The 20,540-nt window shown below is 48.2% G+C and overlaps 1 protein-coding gene across 1 annotated transcript in view; it reads right to left on the bottom strand.

The window, feature by feature from the left end:
- LOC142570650 (putative oxidoreductase SERP2049) overlaps positions 1–16,241 on the bottom strand; it is a 39,931-nt gene extending 23,690 nt beyond the window's left edge. Inside the window, exons 1-3 of the mRNA XM_075679010.1 lie at positions 16,147–16,241; positions 14,117–14,259; positions 9,587–9,679 (exon numbers count right to left, since the gene is read on the bottom strand). Of these exons, the coding sequence (XP_075535125.1) occupies positions 9,587–9,679; positions 14,117–14,259; positions 16,147–16,198 (288 nt within the window). The 5' untranslated portion in view covers positions 16,199–16,241. The remainder of the gene's footprint in view (positions 1–9,586; positions 9,680–14,116; positions 14,260–16,146) is intronic.
- Positions 16,242–20,540: the final 4,299 nt, after the last annotated feature.

Raw genomic sequence — 20,540 nt, forward strand, 5'->3', positions numbered from 1 at the left:
ATATATATATATATCTACCCAAGCTTTTTGGTTAACCTCGGAATTAGTGGCCCAGATGTTTCTACGGGTATAACGTAAACACTGTACACTTTTGTTTTCAAGGATGGCGTTAAGCTGTACGTCATAACTTGGTAACGCCTGTCGTAGGCTCTCCCACTCGTTTTTATTAATCTCTAAATGTCCTTCTTATCAGGGTCAGCTGCGAGTATTTCCTTTACATAAATGTACTTTTGCTCAAATTATGGAGTCTCGCTGACACGTATAAATGATCGTTCTCTTGCGAGGCAATTAAAAGTTACCTTTATCAACTGCATATTAATCTTTAGGCCTGCTCATGCACTTTGTCGGTTAAGGTCCTTAACCATTTGTTGCACCTAGTCTCCTGAGTTGTAGAACAGGACAATATCTTGAGCAAACCATAGGTAGCTGATTTATTTGTCATTTATTCGCCCTCCTAACCCTGCCCAGTCTAATACCTTGACTGCTTGCAGTGAATAGCATAGCAGAAATGGTGTCTCCTTGCCTGACGCATTTTCTGATATGTATCTGCCTGCTTTATTTTTGGTGATGTAAGGTTACTGTGGGCGTCTTTATGGATATTTTCTACAATATTCGTGTACGCTGTCTGCAACGTTCACTGCGCAATACCTCCATGATTGCTGTTATCTCTACTAGCTTATAGTGACTTATGGGAACTCTTATAGAGAGCATGTTCAGTGAGCGCAGCAACTTTATCAAGAATGCCTGCAAAAGGATCGGCCTTCCCCTGTAAGGGAGGCATCGGCGTGACGCGGCCATGACGTCTTCCCGGCGTGACACGCCTCTACTCCGGCCGTGGCCGCACTACTCCATTAGGTCGACCGCGCCTGCCAATCTTTTGGGGTGGCAGCCTCCCTCCGGTTTTGCTCGGTTGTTGCCTTTCGAGGGCCGCTGATATCTGCTGGACGGCCTGGGCGTCGACCTCGTCATCGTAGCACCTCGTTGCGGTCTCGAGCCGCGGCGGGATCGTTGTCATCATTGCAGCTTCGTGCGGGTTCTTGGCAAAGTCCCAAAGGATGTGAGCTGTGAGGTGCAGTGGACTTTTCCTTTTGGCACAGACAACAAAGGTCACTAACATAAACACTTGGACACACACGCCTCATCAGCACCGGGGTGAATAACGACCCCATCTGAAGTCGTCCGTATAACACCGCTTCCTTACGGGTCAAACCAGGATGAGGTGGCGGCATATTCCTGCTTTCTAGTGTGTACCACTTCACAATTTTGTTGTAGGAGGTCAGTCAGTCCTTGGTTTCCCACCACCACGACGGGTCGACCGCCGTAGCAGCGGCACGGTTGGTTAGTCCTCGTGGCGCCGCGTTCGCTGTCTCGATGTGGTTTGCGTTGGCGTGATCCGAAACATCCCTGCCTATGTGCGCCGGAAACCACTTTATCACGACACACCTATTTTCACTCGCGAGATCGACCGCAGGCAACACACGCGTGGCTTCACCACACACCCTTGCTCTGGCGTAATTTCTCACAGCCGTCCAAGAATCACAGAGCAGAGTCGTGCCCTCGGGGTCAACGATGGCCAGGGCAATGGCCACCTCCTCGGTTCGATGCGCCCCTCGAGTCCCCACACTCGCAAGAAAAAGCATGTTCGGAAAGTTAGCAGGTAAAAAGGCAGCAGCAAAGAAGGAGCAGGCATCTTGTGCGCAGACAGCGACAGAGGCATACCTGACTTATATACAAGATGTGCTTGTCCTTTGCCGCAAAGCCCATGACGGTATGACGGTGTCTGAGAAAGTGGGTCACGTATTAAGGGGCCTAACAGATGATGCCTTCAATGTGCTAATCTGCAAAGACTGCGATACCGTCGATGCCATCATCGAAAAGCGCAAGCGCTTAGTGACCTCCAAAAGTCGACGCATTTCCCATCATTTCACTCGACTTCCGAACACGGCAGCAAAGTGGTCGTGCGAAGACGTACCTGAGTCGCCAGCGCAACTCACCGTAGAATACGTGAAGATCATCCGACGTGAACTTGATGCTGTACCTGCTGCTTCTACGTGCGGCCGCACCTGTGACCATAGCTCCCAGATGGTGCCACTAGTCCAAGCTTTCGTTCATCAGGAGCTCTACAATGCTGGCCTGGACTCTGTGCGCCGCAGTTCCTTACCAGCCGATCAACCGCCGTCCCTCACATTCGGCGTGCCCAATTTCATAGGCCGCCGTTCCGTACTCGCAATCCAGCGGGTGGGGAACTGGTGGTGACCGTCCCATTTGCTTCAACTGCCACGTGACCCGTCATTGTAACAGCCGGTGGTATTGGTATCAGGCAGCCTATGGATACAACCGCCGCCCCGACATGGATCATCGCCGATTTCAGCCCTACCACGGGCCTCCTCAAACCTCAGGCGGCTACGTTCCCTCCATTCCGTATCGTCGCTCACCATTCCCACGTGTTCACCGATCCCGTTCGCCGTTGTCTCGTAGCCAGTCATCTCGCTCGCCCGAATTACGTCGCCCTTCGTCGCCGATCGAAGGACTCCCTCGGGAAAACAAGGCGATGTAGCTCCCAGCGATGACGCTGCATCGATGACTCGCCTGCGAAATCCTCCGACCACACTGCAGACCAGAAGGAACCTAAGAGACGTTAAACTGGATGACACAAATGCTGTTACTCTAGTGGATACTGGGACTCACATATCAGTGATGAATTCGGAGCTTTTTCGTTGCCATAAGAAGGTCCTAACAGCACCCACAGTACCGTTCATTCGTGTCGCCGATGGCGGACGTTTCCAGTGCTAGGGATGTGCTCCGCTCGAATAAGTGTTGCTGAATAAGTGTTGCTGATAAGCGTTGCTGTGCACTTGCCGTGCTTGAGAAATGCTTCAGTGAACTCATCCTCGGTATGGATTTTCTGTCTGCCCATTCTGCCCTCATTGGCTGTGTAACCGGCTTGCTTCAGCTTGACCTATCGTGCTATCATGGCGCTCCTACTGCACGCCAACCGCGTTTGTGTTCAGTGAATTGCGTACGTCTACCTCCTCAAGCCGTTATAGATGTGAACTTGCGGTCTTTTTCTCCCACTCCCGATGGCGATTACCTCTTGAACCTGATCGTTGACCTGTTTTTCGCCATAAACATCACTCTTCCTCATACCCTTATTAGAGTAACCGATAATCGAACGTCTCTACCCATATTGAACTTTAGCTGGTGCACGCAACATATCCCACGCGGCATGACTCTAGCCCACATCTCTCCTAACGATGAGTGTGCCGTTTCTGCATTCGTCATAGGCACTTCTTGGTCCTCTGCCCCCTCCCCTTCCTCGCACAATCTCGTCGACGGTGATATTGACAAGATGGTAGCGTCTGACGTCCTTCCTGCTCAGACAGCCGATTTTCAGCGCATATTGAAGTCCTACCCGACATCTTTGGCTTTAATGGCCATCCTTTGGGACAGACATCTGTGGTCGCTCATAAGATCCATACTGGGGACGCCAGCCCAATCAGACGACGTCTTTATCCCGTGTCCTATGCCGAGCAAGAAGTGATACAACGTGAAGTCGACAAGATGCTCACCAAAGACCTCATTGAACCTTCATGCAGTCCATGGGCATCACCGGTCGTCCTAGTCAAGAAGAAAGATGGCAGCCGGCACTTCTGCGTAACTATCGCCACTTAAACCAATAAATGCGAGAGGACGTCTGCCCTCTGCCGCGAATCGATGACGCTCTCAACATCTACACGGCTCTGCCTACTTCTCTTCTGTCAACCTGAGGTCAGGACGCTGGCAGATATCCGCCGATGACCAAAACTGTGAAAAGACCACATTTTTTACGCCCGATGGACTTTACCAGTTTAGGGAATTGCCATTTGAACTGTGTAATGCCCCAGCCACATTTGAAAGGATCATGGACTCCCTCCTTCGTGGATACAAATGGTCAACATGCCTTCGTTACCTTGACGATGTCATCGTCTTCTCACCGACATATATAAGCTACGATAGCCGCTTGTCGGGGGTTCTTGAAGTTTTCGGCAAGCAGGCCTTCAGGTCAACTCTGCCAAATGCCGTTTTGGCCGCCGCGAAATCACTGTGCTTGGCCACCTTGTAAGTGCTGAAGGCGTGCAACCTGACCCAGGAAAAATTCGCGTTCTCAAACACATTTCAATGCTACGTTCCACTAAACACGTACCGAGCTTTGTTGGCTTGTGCTCCTATTTTCGACGTTTTGTCAAGAACACCGCCGACATTGCCCGTCCACTCACGCGACTTTTGAAGACGGAAAGTCTTTTTGGGGCGTCCTGAACGGGCCACTGCCTTTCGCACGCGCACGACTTTACTTACCTCACAACCCATATTGGCCCATTTTGACCCGTTGGTCCCCACTGAGCTTCGCAGCGACGCCAGTGGACATGACATCGGGGCTGTTCTCGCCAAGCAGTAACAAGGACGAGACCGCGTTATCGCCTGTGCCAGTCGCCTTCATTCCTCTTCAGAGTGCAAATTTTCGATCAACGAGCGCTAGTGTCGCGCACTAGTCTGGACTGTCGGCAAGCATCGACCATACTTGTGCGGCCGGACCTCTTCGGTGACCACAGACCACCATGCGCTTTGCTGGTTGTCTTCCCTCAAAGATACCACTGGACGACTTGGTCGCTGGGCACTGAAACTGCAAGAATACAGCTTTGACGTCACTTAGAAGTCTGGCAGACTGCACCTACATGCGGACTGCCTATCCCGTCATCGCGTGGATTCTCCTGACATTGTCAGAGCACGAGTAAAACGCCAGTGCCTTCGCGATATCCAATTTAACCGACATACGCAGCGAACGGCTCCTCGAGGCCACTTTGGGGTCAATTACCCACCGTCTACGCTCTCATCATAGCCCCGTCCAAACAATTATCCGTGCTTCGTGACGGAATCTTATACAGACGCAACACCAGCTCCAATGGCCCAGTGCTTCTACCGGTTGTTCCCGAAACACTCCGTTCCACAGTTCTTGAACAGCTTCAAGACGCCCGAGCCGCTGGACATCTCGGAGCAACATGCACGTACGATCGCGTTCGGCGCTGGTTCTTTTGGCCGGACCTCCACCATTCTGTGCGTCGATACATTGCTGCTTGTGAGTCCTGCCAGCGCCACAAGCATCCATTCTTGTCTCCAGCTAGTCCTCTTCAGCCCATAGACATTCCCGGTGCCCAGTTCAACCGCGTCGGCCTTGATCACATCGGGCCATTCCCAACATGTCTGACTAGGAAGAAGGGGATTGCCGTATCTATGGACTACGCGACACGATACGCTATCGCGCGCGCACTGCCGACAAGCTTTGCCGCTGATGTTGCGGAACTTCTGCTTTACAACGTTGTTCTTCACCACGGCGCTCGTCGACAGCTGCTGACCGACCATGGTCGCTCATTTTTATCCCAAGTCGTCGACGACATTTTTCGTTCGTGTTCCATAGGTGACAAGTCAACCAATGCCTACCATCCGCAAACCAATGAGCTTACCGAGCGCCTCAACCGCATACTGACTACACTGCTCTCCATGTAGCTTTCCAGACCACCATTATTGGAACAGCACCTTGCCTTATGTGACATTTGCCTACAACTCGTGAAGCCATGACACCGCTGGCTTTCCCCCCTTTTATCTCTTGTTTGGACACAATGCCACATTGCCCTTGGAGACTCTTTTACCATCACCTGTGCACCCTGTTACAGACTACGCCCGCGATGCAGCTTCTCGGGCTGCAACGGCTCGCCAGGTTGCAAGAGATCGTCTTTATGCCTCCCAGCTGTCGTCCCAGAAGGCCCACTATGATCGCCATGACAGAGCCGTTAATTACTCTTCGGGCTATTTGGTACTTCTCTGGCCACCTTGCCGCCACGTTGGCTTGTCGTCCAAGCTTCTTTCCCCCTACTCCGGGCCTTACAAGGTCCTAAGCCAGATCACTGACGTCACGTCCGAGGTCGCTTAATTGGACAGTCGATCATCTGTCGCGTCCGCCACTGATATCGTGCGCGTCTCCTGGCTTAAGCCTTATGTTGCCGGACACGATCCTACTTATCCTTAAGCGCCGAGACGGCGCTCTCGCCGGCTGGGGTTCTATGTCAGGCGCTATTCCCGCGCACGGAAGCATGCTACCTGCCCAGCATGGAAGAATGCCCCAGAAAGAGGTTGAAGACAACGATCAGACTAGCGCTCGTGTTGTTGTGCTATCTTGCCTGCAGCCATATAAATCTGTATATATCTTGTAAATACAATTTCCTATTCCTTTTGGCTAGTATCCCAGTGGCTATATTTTCTCCCGCTTTCCTTCGATGCCTGTCTTGCCGAACTCTTCTGACCTGATTACTAGTTAAGGGTTCATCCAGAAATTCTCATCAATTTTGGAAATCGACAAGATTGTTTATTCCCATAGAAATTTAAATAATTGGAATGATGAAACTTTGCTCTATTATTCTACGTAATCGCTACCTTTTCCTACGCATTTCTATAGCCGGTGCTCCAATTTCTGTATCCCAATGTCGTAGAACTCCGCCGCCAAGCTGTCGAGGAAGCGTTTAACCTCTTCTTTGACTTCATCTTGGCTCCGGAAGCGTTAGCCACTCAAATGTTCCTTTAACTTGGGGAACAAGTGATAATCATTGGGCGCGATGTCTGGACTGTACAGTGGGTGGGACATGGCAGTCCACCCAAAGTTGCTCAAAAGTTCCTGACTTTGAGGGGAGACGTGAGGTCGGTCGTTGTAGTGAAGCAGCGTTATACCGGCCGCCCGTCGTCCTTGGCGGCGGTTCTGGATAGCTCGCCTCAGTTTTGTTAATTTTGCATAATAACTGTCCGAGCTGATTGCTATCCTACGTTCCATGATATCGATGAGTAGTATCCCCTTACGGTCCCGAAAACACTGGCCATGACTTTGCCAGCAGAAGGAGTTTGTTTGAACTTCTTTGCAACTGGTGACACTGGTTGACACCACTGTTTGGATTTTTGTTTCATTTGAGCACTGAATGAAACAACCACGTTTCGTCGCCCCTAACAATGGAGTGAAACAATCCTTTCTTATTTTCTTGACACTTTTGCAGAAACTGGCGAGCACAGTCAAGGCATATCTCCTAGTGGTCTGATGTCAATAGCCGCTGTCATCACAACACTTGTGATACCCCACTTTTTCAGTCAAAGCTATTTCCACTGTACCGTAAGCACTCCCAGGAATCTGAGCAACAAGTTCACGGACTGTGATACTCTTGTTTCGAAGCGCTTCGCGTTGGACCATCTCGATAATCGCCTCCCAAATTGATGGTCTTCCGCTCCGTTCTACATCTTGGACTTCCTTCCGACCGGCGCTACACTCCCTGCACCATTTTCCGACGTTTTGAATGGACATGCACTTGCCGCCATACACCTACACCTCTGTATGCTGTATGCAATCATGTACTGAAGGCAGTTTCCTACTGTGGACAATAAACATGATGGTGCCACACACACGGATAATTCACGGGTAGAGTTCCTTTCACGTGCGAAAATCGATTTACTGAACGAGCCTCGCACTTGGCGGGATCAACAATGGGAACCCCCTATTCATATTGGACGGCTGCTGAGCCAATAATGCACGGCGCAGCGAAGCGCAGCCGGGGGGAATCGAGAGGGGGGGAACAGCCGCCCGCACCAGTGTTGCCCGATTTCGCCTCGCACCTTCCCGTGTGGATGGAGCTCTTTGGGAGCCTTATTGGTGGATCAACCCTTACATATCGAGGTTCTATATCCTGTTCGTCACGACTTTCAATGAAGGTTCCGTGGTTACTCTGGCTACAGTACAACTCAGTATAGAAGTAGTCTCCTGCTTTTACTACTTGAGCGAAATTTCTGATGAATTTCCCGTGCTTACCCTTCACTGCCAAGTTTCCTTCTCACTAATTTTATGGCAACGTTTTCTTTTCTAATGGTTCCGTAATAATTCCCGCGTGATAATTTCGGCTATCACAAACTGTTTTCCTGTTTATCAGTTTTCACATATGGTTTCTTGAGTTGCAGGCTTCCATGAGTTTCCGTTTCCTAATTACGTCTTTTGTTGCTTGGGAGAATTTCCTTGTAGATTCATTGGGGCCTTACCTCCCACACCCATTGACACATTTAAGATCTGCCCAAGCGCGGTCTTCATTTTCGCTACGTTATCATTACGCTTTTATTCTAATGCCGTATGTTTATTTTCGAGCACTACTCTGAATTTACGTACTTTTAGATAGTTCTTCTAGGCTGGTCACCTTCTTCACCTGTTTTCCTTTTTCTCGTTAATTCAAAACAATAATTCACCTCACTAACCCATGGTTTCGGCTCTTACACTAATTAACACTTTTACATCATGCACTATGCTGGTGCCGGTGCAGAACGTGAAATGTAGTCAATTTCTTGTCTCCCCGTTAGCGCTTTTTCAGGTCCCCTTCCTGTTATTGCACTTTCGTCAGAAGGTATTTGTCATTTGGTGTCCTTTATTATCGCAAATTCTACCCACGCACCTTCTCTAATATCGAAGGAATCGATGCTGCCGTTGCCAATTACCTGCCCTTAAGCCTGTTTCTTTCCCCACTTTGGCATTGAACTCATCCATAGCTTCAAAATTCTCAGTTTGAACGTTTTTCTCGCACACCGGGCGCGTCATCCTTCTCCTGCGTCTTCCGATCCCGACCAGCCCTCTGTTCTGCATCGCGGTCACGCGCGGGACCGAATGGTCACGTTGAGAGAAATTCTCCTGCACTACCGCAGGGAGCGGTTACGCTACCCCCCAGCACACAAAACACTGAATAAGTCTCAATCTACCACTTGGCGACTCCTTCAGACACGAACCTTTCTGAACCCCGTGCTTTACAACCGCATGTACCCCGATGCATACTCTCCACTCTGCAAAGCGTGCGAGGCCCGCGCTGACCTCGATCATATTATCTGGGAATGCAGCAAAGCCTCACCCACCAACACCTCCCACACTAACACACGCATAACTACGGCCGAGCAGTGGGAGACATTGCTGCTCAGCTTGGACCCAGAGGAGCAGCTCTGGGCCGTCCGGATGGCCGAAGACGCCGCCAGAAAGCAAGGACTGGCCGCCGTCTGAGGAAGGGGGGATGGGGGGTTAGTCTCCCGACCCCCGCCACCCCTGAACCCCATCAAGGACATAACAAAGTTTTATCTCTCTCTCTCTCTCATTGGCGATTCAGTGTCCTTGAGAACAGTTCTATGTTTTCATTGTCATAGCTAGACGTTAGAGCACATATTTCTCCTGTGCAATGGGGAAATGTGGAACCTTGTGAAATGCATATTACTGCCACCGCTACACGCAAAACAGGCATTAAGCGCTCAGCGATCAATGGTTGTAAAAACTTTCACTACCCCATATGAAACGCTAAATACAGTTTTTCTTTTTCACTCAGATTTACTGTTACCTGTTCTAGTAAGGTGCGTCGTCATGGCATTCCATACCTCCTTACTGCAAACTAAGAACTTCGTGAAATTTTGGCTGCGAGGCCACCTATGACAGTACTGTTCCTGAAAAACAAAGGAAAGGCGAGCCGGCATTCATTTTTACGGATGAAACAAAACTCACCACAATATCGATTCTCCCGAAGTGTTCTGCTGTATGTTTGATAATGGCAGAAATGGCTTCCGTATTCCAAATGTCACACGTGGTCACGAGTACCTAAAGAAGACATATGTTTCCAGTCACTGAATTATGTCACTTTGTTAAATTATTCTAGCCTGCCGACATGCAAAGTACCATTTTGCAGCATGATACAAATGGTGGTTGCGAATATTAGCTCATGCGCCAAGGTGCTCTTATATGGTTCGTTTGTTGATCAGGCTCCGGTGCATGCAAAGGCGAGCACAATCTTAAAATTTGTATTTACTAATACAAAACCAGTAATCTTTGATTTTAATCCTACAATAATGATACCAGTTCTTCAACAAGAGGGGAAGTTCTTCGATGGTCGAGAAATTGCTAACAGAAGTGAGAACAACAAAGGTAAAATTTTGAAGTGTTAAACCATCATCAGCAATATACACATGTACAGATGACTCCTTGCAAAACAATTGATTAAAGAAGCTGCAATACCAAGGAAAAGCAGCGGAGCGGCAGCTGCGGCAACCAGCGGTGCAGGCTACCAGAACGGTGGCTTGAAAGGGTCTGGACGCAAGCTCGTTGGTATGAATCCATGGTAGAAAAACAGCGTTGAAACCCGGGCAGACGGGAGAAACACTGGACGGGCGTTGACGGCCAACGGTGTTTTATGGTGCGTAGAGAAATATGTAGCTAGGAAAAGGAGGGCGAAAGGTAGGGGGAACGAGGGGTGGCGATTAGGGGGGTTAAATATCCAGTCGCACATGGGTCTGGAGGTAAAAACGAATAAAAATGCAATAATTAGTCAAGCAGATATCTGTATTCCTTGTTGGTGAGGAGGCTTCATGAAGGGGAGTTGACGCAAATCGGGCCTTTGCGCAACATCGCAAATGTTTCAAAGATTTCACGTGTTCGACCGTTTCGGTATCGACGCAGAACCTTTGCGTCTTGAAGCACCGGCTTGGCAGCAGCAATTGGCACAGTGGATGGCGAGATTGCTACCATTCTTGCTTTGACTCTAAGCATGTTGTCGCAACCGGTCGTTTAGACACCATCCGGTCTGCTCCAAATAGGTTTTTTTCCACATGTGGTGGAGATTTCGTAGACAGCTTCCTTGCTGCGCTGCATAGGGCGAGAGGTGTGATTCTTACAGAATGCGCCGTTGTGGGATTGACTGGCGTTCACTTTTATGCATAAGGAGCCGAGCTTATTGAGGGCTGAGAAGACAACACGAACTACCTGGACACCCGGCTGATATGTTGTTCCCGTGGGAAACGTGATGCACTTATGGGATAATAGCTAGTTTTCATTTGTCGATTTCAGGCGGTGCCTTATCCCTGGCGGATCTGATTTCTTGAACAGGAACTTCTGCCAGTGAACAAAATAGGTCTTCCGGGTAGTCGCTTGCTCTAAGGCGCTGGATTTCGCTGCTAAAACTTCGGTGAGTTTGATGATGGCAGGAGAGGGTAAGGGAATACTTGAGGGCTCCTAGTGCAACGACACGCTGAACATGTCCGACGACTCGACGTGCAGGGAAGCAGGTGCTTCTTGCAGCGGGGGGCGTATTCCCAGCAGATGTGGCTGCTGCTGAGGAGGAGCTTGAGTTCAAGAAAACGGATAACTCCTTCTATCGGCAGTTTCTTAGTGAAGGTGATGCCTTCGAAAATGGACTGGAACCGCACTAGAGTGAGCCGTACTTGCAGTGCAAGCATGCGCCACCCAACTTAATTATTTTCTTCCTTCGCAGCCTGCTCAGAGCGTTAATCAAAGCACCCCGCGGTGAGGCGTCGGTGGGCCCTACAGTAGGATAAATACAACTATTGCATTCAGCAAAAACGAGGAAAGTGATGAGCATTTACGTTCTGCACTCTATCTCGTTTTCAAAATTCCGCGATTTCTGGTCCATCGTCGCATTACAATGGCGTAGCACAAAAATTATTTGTGGGCTCCTTCTGGTTATTCATTTTCAAAGCTTATGTGACACGTTCATTGGCTTACACATATAGTTTCAGGAGGTACCTTTACTCCGGATGGTTTTGCAAGTGCTATGTGCTGATATTCCGCATTACTCCAGTCTCAACAGCTGTGAAACATCCGCCGGGCCATCAAGAGTACGATACTCTATTTTTACTGGCTGTTTCCGTCGACAAACCATGGGAGAACGGTCGGACGCAGCAATACCACTGAAGGACACCCAGGGTAATATACACAGTTACGCTTTAACGATAGACTGGAGGCAGTTTCCTACCGTGGACACTATAAATGATGGTGCCACGCACACGGATAATTCACGAGCAGATTGTTTCTTCGGGATACACTGGTAAAAGTGTGAACGCGTTGGTGGATGGCCGCATGCTGCTAACGGCTTATGTTGCCGTGGTGAGTGGTCACAACACCTTGACCCGTGTTTATTGAACAATTACAAGAGAAATCACAGAGGCAGTTTCGGTTTAGCTGAAAATATTTCTCCATTGGGGACGTATGCTATCTACATACGAAGACTGAACAACTGATTCACCACTACGTGTTCCGCGTGCTCCTGGATCTCCTACGAATGAATCGCAGCTATGTCGAATTGGTATTCAGGTAAAGTAACCCTACATCTGTTCCTGAAGAAGAATAGATAGGTAGTCCTGAGATGCATTGATTACTCGCGCGCGTTATAGGTGTTTCAAAAACTGATTCATGAAATCATGGAAGAAAAATTGCATGCTGGGGCGCTATAACGTAAAACTATTCCAAAAGTTTCTGTTCCCATTCTGCAATCAGCCCTCCACGATTGGTCAAAAACTTTTTTGGGCCAACCTCATTTCACGTGTCTATTACGCAACGTCACGGAAACTGGGATAGCGCCCCATCTGATATGACGCGTACACACTGATTATGCATGATTTCACCGAACAAAAGCAAAATAGTCATTTCTGGTTCGACGCCTTTTCGCCGTTAGCCCTCGGCTATTGGTGAAAAACTTTCGCGCTGCACCTACTTCACCTGCCTATCGCGTGACGTCAGAAAACCACAAGAACGCAACACGTCAACGTGACGTGCATGCGTTAAAGATGCATTAATATGCCGAACAAAACTGAGTTGTCTTTTTAATAGCCGCAGGCTGCCCTGTTCCGAAAGGAATAAAAGGTGGCTACACGCACCTGCCTGGCTAGCAGGCACTGGCTACACGCACCTGCCGGAGAGCATGGGTTTATTTGTGTAGAAGAAAACTGTTTTGCCTTGCGGTGTAACGTTTTCGAGCACTACTGGCACGTTTGTGACCTCGTTCTGCCAACTCTTATTTAAGGAGGATCCGTTTTAGCGTCTTTCTTAAGTTTCCGTTTTATGCCGCCGCAATTTTTGACCAGCCACCACAAGCTAAGTAGGGGAAAGTGGACCTATCGCAGACACCGGCGCCGTCCTCTTCGTCCGGCTATCTATTTTCAGTGCGCTCACTCGGCCCCATTGACACCTTATTCATTTGAGCGTGCTCCTCACCTCCTAGCAGCCAATTACAAACGAAAAACCGCTCAACGTAGGCAATTGGGTTCGTTCTCAAAGCAAGGAAAAGTGACCTCCTATAAACTAAGAGGGCGTTTGATTGGTCGGTTCAGACAACCCTGAGGGTGACCGCCCGATGCATGCGTCGGCTGTCTCGCGAATTTTACGTCAGAAGATAGGTATAAAAAAACATTAGAATAGTTTTACGTTATAGGGCCCCTGGAAGCTTACTATGGAATGATTACAGTGATTTCACAAAGAACAAAGAGGCATCAAGACAAAAGGAACACTGGTGTGAACATAAGACTGCTGTCCTGTTTCCTTTCTCTTGTTATACGTGCTGCAAATGTGCAATACCTTCCTGAAAACACTTTAATAAAATGCACTATCGCGGCTTGATCATTTGCGAGAGAAACAACGACGACCCCAGAATTGCAGACCCATTCGTTCGCCACTACGAAGGACGTGTAGTTAGGCAGCGCAACATTACGTAGCTTCTGCGTTTCTATTTTTATTGCACTGACAATTGTCCGAACACTTTGTAAAACGCAAACTGCCTGAAATTGCCACTAATCTTAGCGCGAGTCGTAATTCTCGGTGAACGTAGTCGCTCATTCTAGAGAGTACTTCATGCGTATCTAAGAATGAAGGTCGAAAGAGGGTTAATAATAATAATATTTGGGGTTTTACGTGCCAAAACCACTTTCTGATTATGAGGCACGCCGTAGTGGAGGACTCCGGAAATTTTGACCACCTGGGGTTCTTTACCGTGCACCTAAATCTAAGCACACGGGTGTTTTCGCATTTCGCCCCCATCGAAATGCGGCCGCCGTGGCCGGGATATCGAAAGAGGGTTGTCACCATGCCTCATGTAAAGCTCAATTTTGGCCTTCGGCAGATTGCCCTTGAAGGCAATCATCGCCTCTTCACTTTACCAGCAGGACGATGGCTTGTACTTGCGATAATTGCCACACACTTACTTAGCAATAAAGTGAACCAGGATGCCTTCATAATGAATCAGTAACCTACTTCCACTCCGCGATCGCTGTTGCGCATGCACTGTGCTGCCACCTCGTCAAGTGCGGTCGCGTTCCTCGCAGTGATCGAAAGAGAGCGGCAGCCAAGGCTGACGAAGTGCGCAGCCGTTGCCTTGCCGATTCCAGAAGATGCACCTGCGATACGAGCGAAGAAAAAGAGCAGTCAAAGTCGTTCTGAAACATAAAGTGTGCCAGAAGTATAGGTAGGAGTAGTAGTACTGTCATATTTTCCTTTGGAACACATTTACATGGAAGAAGAGTACACAAAAAGATACACCACAGCATGGTGCAGAAAGGAGCGCTCTTGGTATGAAACATAATGTGTGTTAAGTCGTTAAAAAGTACCTAATCGCTAAGCAAACGCATTCGATGCAATTGAATTCCCCTTCGTTTTGGACGTATAGTGCGATATGTTGTGGTGAGCTCGTTAAAAAGTAGCTGAATATGATTGAATAATAGTCTCAAACTGGGCGAGTAAGTGCTCATGTCTGTGCCCGATTTCCATTTTTGGCCTTCTGCCTCGCTATAAGGGCATTTTCTAACAGATATCTATATAACTTTTTTTTGAATGTCCTATTCAACGCAACGTTTCTTCCAAGACACGGCGACCGGGTCTTGAGAAGCACATCTACGGATTCGCCGACCTTGAACATTCGTGTTGAGAGTTTTATTTCGCGAACTTGAAATAAGTCCACTTGGGCTAAATAAGTACCACGTGACGAGACACTCGCATACTGCGTTGTCGCTTGCGTCTTCAAACGTGCTCCGAGCAAATTGGTGCCGCTACACGCTACACAGACATTTAATATTCAGCTATAAGCAACGGTGACACCGATTAAATACGACATCCTTCGCATAACATTTATTGAATTGCATGCTCACGTGGCACGGCTATAGGACATAGCGCTATGACACTTGTGCCTACTCACAGAGGGAGCGCGATGTTTTTAAAATTTAAAGAGTGCTAGGTTGTGGCGGGTAATGGTGACCTAGATCGTGGATATTATGTCGGGGTCGCCATTTTATTTATTGTTAACTTTATCTGCACTGCTTCTATCTGCGTCGAATTTTTGTGTGTCATGCAATGTTTGCTCGTGCAAAATAGTGTAGCTTTAGGCTGGCAGAAAATCGTGCAGCAAATTTTGAGGTATTCTGCGTTTTATTCGGAGTTTCACTACATTTACGTCACAAAAGCTAGAGTTATGCAATGAAATCGGCGAAATATTTAATAATGAGATCACAAGTTCACCATTGAGTGCAACGCACATCGTCTTTTTACCACTGAGCAGCATAAGCTTCGCTAAATATAACAAAAAGCAGATGACTAACTGTGCAGTCAAAATGCTTCATTGCTGTCACATATCGTGTACAGGCTTTCTTGAAGTTGATGCGTGCTATTTAAAACACCCTGAGTAAAGCAGAAATTGAGCAAGAAAATTTTCAGGCTGCCGTCACAGCACGTGGCGCACAAATGAGTTGTGGTTTATTGGCCAATATCTTGCCCCCGTAGCTGGTCTTCATGATTACAAAATGAGGAGTGGCGTTTATTCGACATGTACAGGTAGGCATGCCGTACTATCTTTTAATATCTCGTGACGGAGCATAGTTATGATGGCGTGCATAGCGATCGGTTGTGTCTGCGTATAATTATGCCCACCTAAAGAGCTCTCTTTACCAACCAAAATAGCGCGATGGCAAATTTAGCAAATGTTGCATTCCAGAACACACACAAGAGGAAGCGCTGCTCGTATGTAAATTATGCCAGTCTACGCTTGCACACAGCTGTGGCGTGTTCATCAGTCTTGAGCACCCCCATCAAATTGATTTCGCGATCTCTCCAATACCGGCTTAGCACACTTCTTTTATAGTCACTGAATACTGAATGATAGAATATTCTCATTCAGTTATGCCCACGAAGGCTTTATATATCGTTAGATATCGAACTATATCGTTAAAAATAGTCGGAGTAGTAGGACCTGCTCAGACAAGAAAGGGCATTTTGTAAATTGAGAAATCACATACCAGTGATGAGTGCAACTTTGTCACACATATTGGGCATTGGGACAGCGTTCATTAGTAGGTCGACAATAGCTGCAGCTGGTTCCAACGTAGAGCAGTTTTTCTGTAGACTCACACTTTGTTGGCGAGCAGGTGCGCCAGCAACGAGGCGGTTCCTTTTATGGAGGAAAACGCTTGCTTTATACCACGCCCCCTGGGATTGAAATCATAAAGCTTCCCGTTCGTTATAAAAAGGGGAGAAAAGAAATGAAAACCGATTTGGCTGTTATTCCTGCTCATGGTAGTGGTCAAAACTGGCTTCAGCTTTCGACCTAATATTTTACTGGCTTTAGCGCTTTAGACTTGTTTTCTCCGTGGCCAGGTCGCTTTCTAGCACGTTACACAGCAAACTATGTTGCAGTTATAGCACTGACACACACGCGCACAATGCAGCCTACAAGGCAGAAACAGGACGTGTATAACATTGCAATCATGGAGGAAAGTTTTACCTTACTAGGGTACAATTTTACTTTTGCGATACAGGCTGCTTCAGGAGATTTACGCGGCTGCTTCCGGTTCTCTATTTTTTGAACTCTGCACGCTCCCATGTGTAGGGTAGCAAACCGGTTAGGCTACACTGGTTAACCTCCCTGCCTTCCTTCTCCACTATTTCCTGCCTTCTCTTTTTGAACTCTGCAAACTTCACTTCCATTTAAAGTTTGCTATTGCATGTTCACACAAATAAATTTGTTTTGCAGCGTAGTAGAAGATGATGCCGCTTGAGAATGGGAATTTGTCGCACTTGGGTCAGCGCACACCAAATGCCCTAGAAATGTGCATCGTCTATCTCGGCTTTTCTTTTTTAAAAAGCGTATTGTTATTTCTTCTCTTGCAGAGAACAGTTATCGCAAATAATTTTTTCTGAAAAGGGTTTACTCGTGTGCCGCGTTTTCAAAGTTATCGGATGAGAATAGAAACGGGGTCAGGAGAAAAAGAAACATCACATAAAAGTTGTTCCGCTGTTATACGCTGCACAACTTTGCCCTAAAATACGCAGGAATCCGCAATATTTTATCACGCCCATTAGAAACTTTAGTAGAGAAGCGTTCCTTAAGAGTCCCAATTTCGAGAAAAATCTGTTAAATTGATACATTTATAGCTCGGAACAGTACGACTTATTGTATTGACTACATTTGACTGATCTAGTGACCTGTATTAGAGCAAATAATTTACTTCCTGCAAAAGAAATAACTTCCTCAGAAAATTCGACATTATATGCTTTTTTAGGCAACCTAAGTTACCACAGGAGCTGTGAATGCTGGTTGGTCAAGGGGACAGGGAAAGTAGTCACGGATAGGTTTGCAAGCATGTAGAATTGAAGGTTGCTCATCGTGCAAGTACAGCGCATTCTAGTAGCCCAGACAGGAACGGAAGAATATGTAATCTAGACACTCAGCGGACCACTCAATATAATGTCATGCAGATTCCACATACAATTTCACACACACCGCGACCGGAGACACGCAGTGACCTTAAATGATGAGTGCATCCCTCTACCGGGGGGGGGGGGGGGGGGGTGAGAAAGTACTGGCTATAAGCATGCTGCACCCGCCAGGACTTCGACCATTGCTCTTCGAAGTGTGCCGCTCGTGGTCATTTTATTGTCCGCTTCGGGAGCGCTACATGGACGCTCCGCGCAACGGCCGGGCTACTACGGCAGCGGACGAAGCTAACGACGACAGTGAGCTGTGACACATGTCGATAGCGGTTGGTTTCCGGGCTTTGCACGGCACTGAGCTTTTTCTCCGAATATATATATAACCAATGGTTCATTATTTTAAGAAGGAGGCCGAGTCTGTCGAGGTTTGATGCCCCTCCGTTCCTCAAACACGGATAAATGCGCCGTCTAAAGGCCAAACAACACATACGCGTGCCGGTACGCGGCCCAGGCTTCTTGCGTTTGCCGTGACTCACGAGTGATGGCGGTTTGAACCTACAAGACGTGCGCCAGTAAGCGCCCGCTTGGCCTTTGGGACGTGCTCATCCGCGCCGCGTCAACTGCGTGTCCTCCTGTCGGCACATGCTCCATTTGTTGAATTGAAGAAAAAAGAATGTTTTGACGCCATAACCACAAGCTTTGTTTACATGCATGCGACAGCGGGGCTTCGCTTTGCCGGTACGCTTTCACCTGCATGGTTGCTGAGGTATTCATTATGAAAGCAGGCTGGTTCACTTTATGGCTTATTCAGGGAGCGGTAAGATTCGGAAATTCATACCATTGCGGTCCTGCTAAACTAACAGTCACGATGATTGCCATCTAGCGCCACCTGCCGAAGGCCAACATTGAGCTTTACACGAGCCGCAGTGACAACCCCCTTTTTGCATTCAAGCTCAGATACGCATGAATCACTGTACAGAATGATCGACTAAGTTAGCCGATAGTTACGACTCGCCCTAGGATTTGCAGAAGTTTCGGCAATGTGCGTTGTCTAAAGAGCTCCGACGATTGTTAGCGCAATAAAAAGAAGAATGCAGCAGCTTCATAACGTAGCGCTGCCTAACTACAAATAATTTGCATTGGCGCAAGTATTGGTCGGCAATCCCGCAGTCGCGATTGTTTTTCGGGCAACAAAATGATCAAGCAGCAATAGTGCCGTTTACACAAAGTGTTTGTAGGAAGATTTTGAATATCTGCAGCGCATGTAAGAAGCAAGAGAAAGGGAACAGGACAGAAGGAACAATTGTCTTTTGTACAAGACGAGCTTTCAATTTATCATCCTGGCTTTTTGTCTGTTTCTTTATTTTAATGGGGGCAATGTGCGAAAACACGCTTCTGCTTAGATTCAGGTGCACGTTAAAAAACCCCTGGTGATCCAAATTATTTCAGAGTCCCACACTAGGGCGTGCCGCATAGCTAAATTGTGATTCTGGCACGTAAAAGCCCTGCGTTTTTTGTCTGACGATATCGCTGTAATTTTCCGCAGTAAGCTTCCAATTATTTCTTGAATCTATAGTTTCGCAAGTAATAGATGCATCTGAGTCCCACCTATTTTTTGTTCTGGAAGACATGCAGGGTTACATTCACGGAACAAGTTTTGACAGATCTGCAATTGATTCCTTGAATAAGATCTGATCTGAGAAGCACCTGGAATACCCCGCAGGGGCGTCTCCGACAGCAGGCGCTTGCTGTGTTGCGACACCACGTACCCGACCACACGAGGGTTGGACCCTCCCGCGTGTAGCCGTGCGCGGCTTAGCCATGTCTGGGGAAAAGGGGATCCGGGGGATTAAGCCGATGCTGGGTGACGCGTCAGGGGGCAGCGACAGAACGGCCACCGGCGGCTGTCCGACCCACAACCAGCGAATCGGCAGTTACGCCATCTGTCCCCGCGGCGGTTGCAGCTTGCGCGGCTCCGTCAACCCACCAGACGGGGCCTCCGACCACGAAGGGGAAGGCAGCTGAGGCTGCCCCAACCTCCCCTACCCCTTCCAGCGCTGGCAATAGCCGGCGCAGCCAAATCCCCAGGGAGCCCCATCGACCTCCGGGCTGGTAGGCGCAGGGGTCTTGCCCTCCAAGGCAGGACCCTCGCTGGTAAATTCTCGCTCACAGGAGCACGTGTCCGGCGCCTCACAAGAGGCAATGGAAACTACACCTATCGTCAAGGCGCACCAAGCGCCTAAGGGGCGGCGAGGCTCCCTCGAACGCTCCAGAAAGGGCAGAACCCCGATTACAGGGCCTCGAAAGAGCTCTGTAACCTTAAGCATCACTTCCGTTTCCGTAAACACAGCACCAATTTTCTTTAATATGGATACACAAATCATTCAATGGAATGTCAGAGGTCTTCTTAGGAATCTTGATGATGTGCAAAAACTCATCCATAAACACAATCCAAGAGTGCTGTGTTTACAGGAAACACACTTAAAATCAAAATACACATACTTTCTTCTACTATATGTTACCTTTCGCAAAGATCGCGATGATGATGTCGCATCATCGGGCGGTGTTGCAATTGCTATTCAAAAAAAGTATAGCCTGTCAACGGTTACAGCTACGAACGGCCCTTGAGGCAGTGGCGGTTCGAGTTGTTCGGCTAAACAAACTTATCACTATTTGCTCGCTTTATATACCCCCATTACAAACTAAGCAAACATGAATTTCAGTCCTTTATAGATGAATTGCCAGAACCCTATGTTGTTCTTGGCGATTTCAATGCATATAACTACCTGTGGGGTGACCATCGTACAGATGCGCGAGGTCGTTTTGTTGAACAGTTCCTTCTCTCTTCTGGTGCGTGCCTGCTGAATAAGAAGGCACCCACATATTATTCTCTCGCAAACAGAACATTTTCTTCAATTGACCTCAGCCTAGTTTCCCCGTGTATACTGCCCGAACTCTAATGGGAAGTTATCAAGAATCC

Source organism: Dermacentor variabilis, chromosome 2, assembly GCF_050947875.1.
Source record: "Dermacentor variabilis isolate Ectoservices chromosome 2, ASM5094787v1, whole genome shotgun sequence".
Classification (NCBI taxonomy): Eukaryota; Metazoa; Arthropoda; class Arachnida; order Ixodida; family Ixodidae; genus Dermacentor; species Dermacentor variabilis.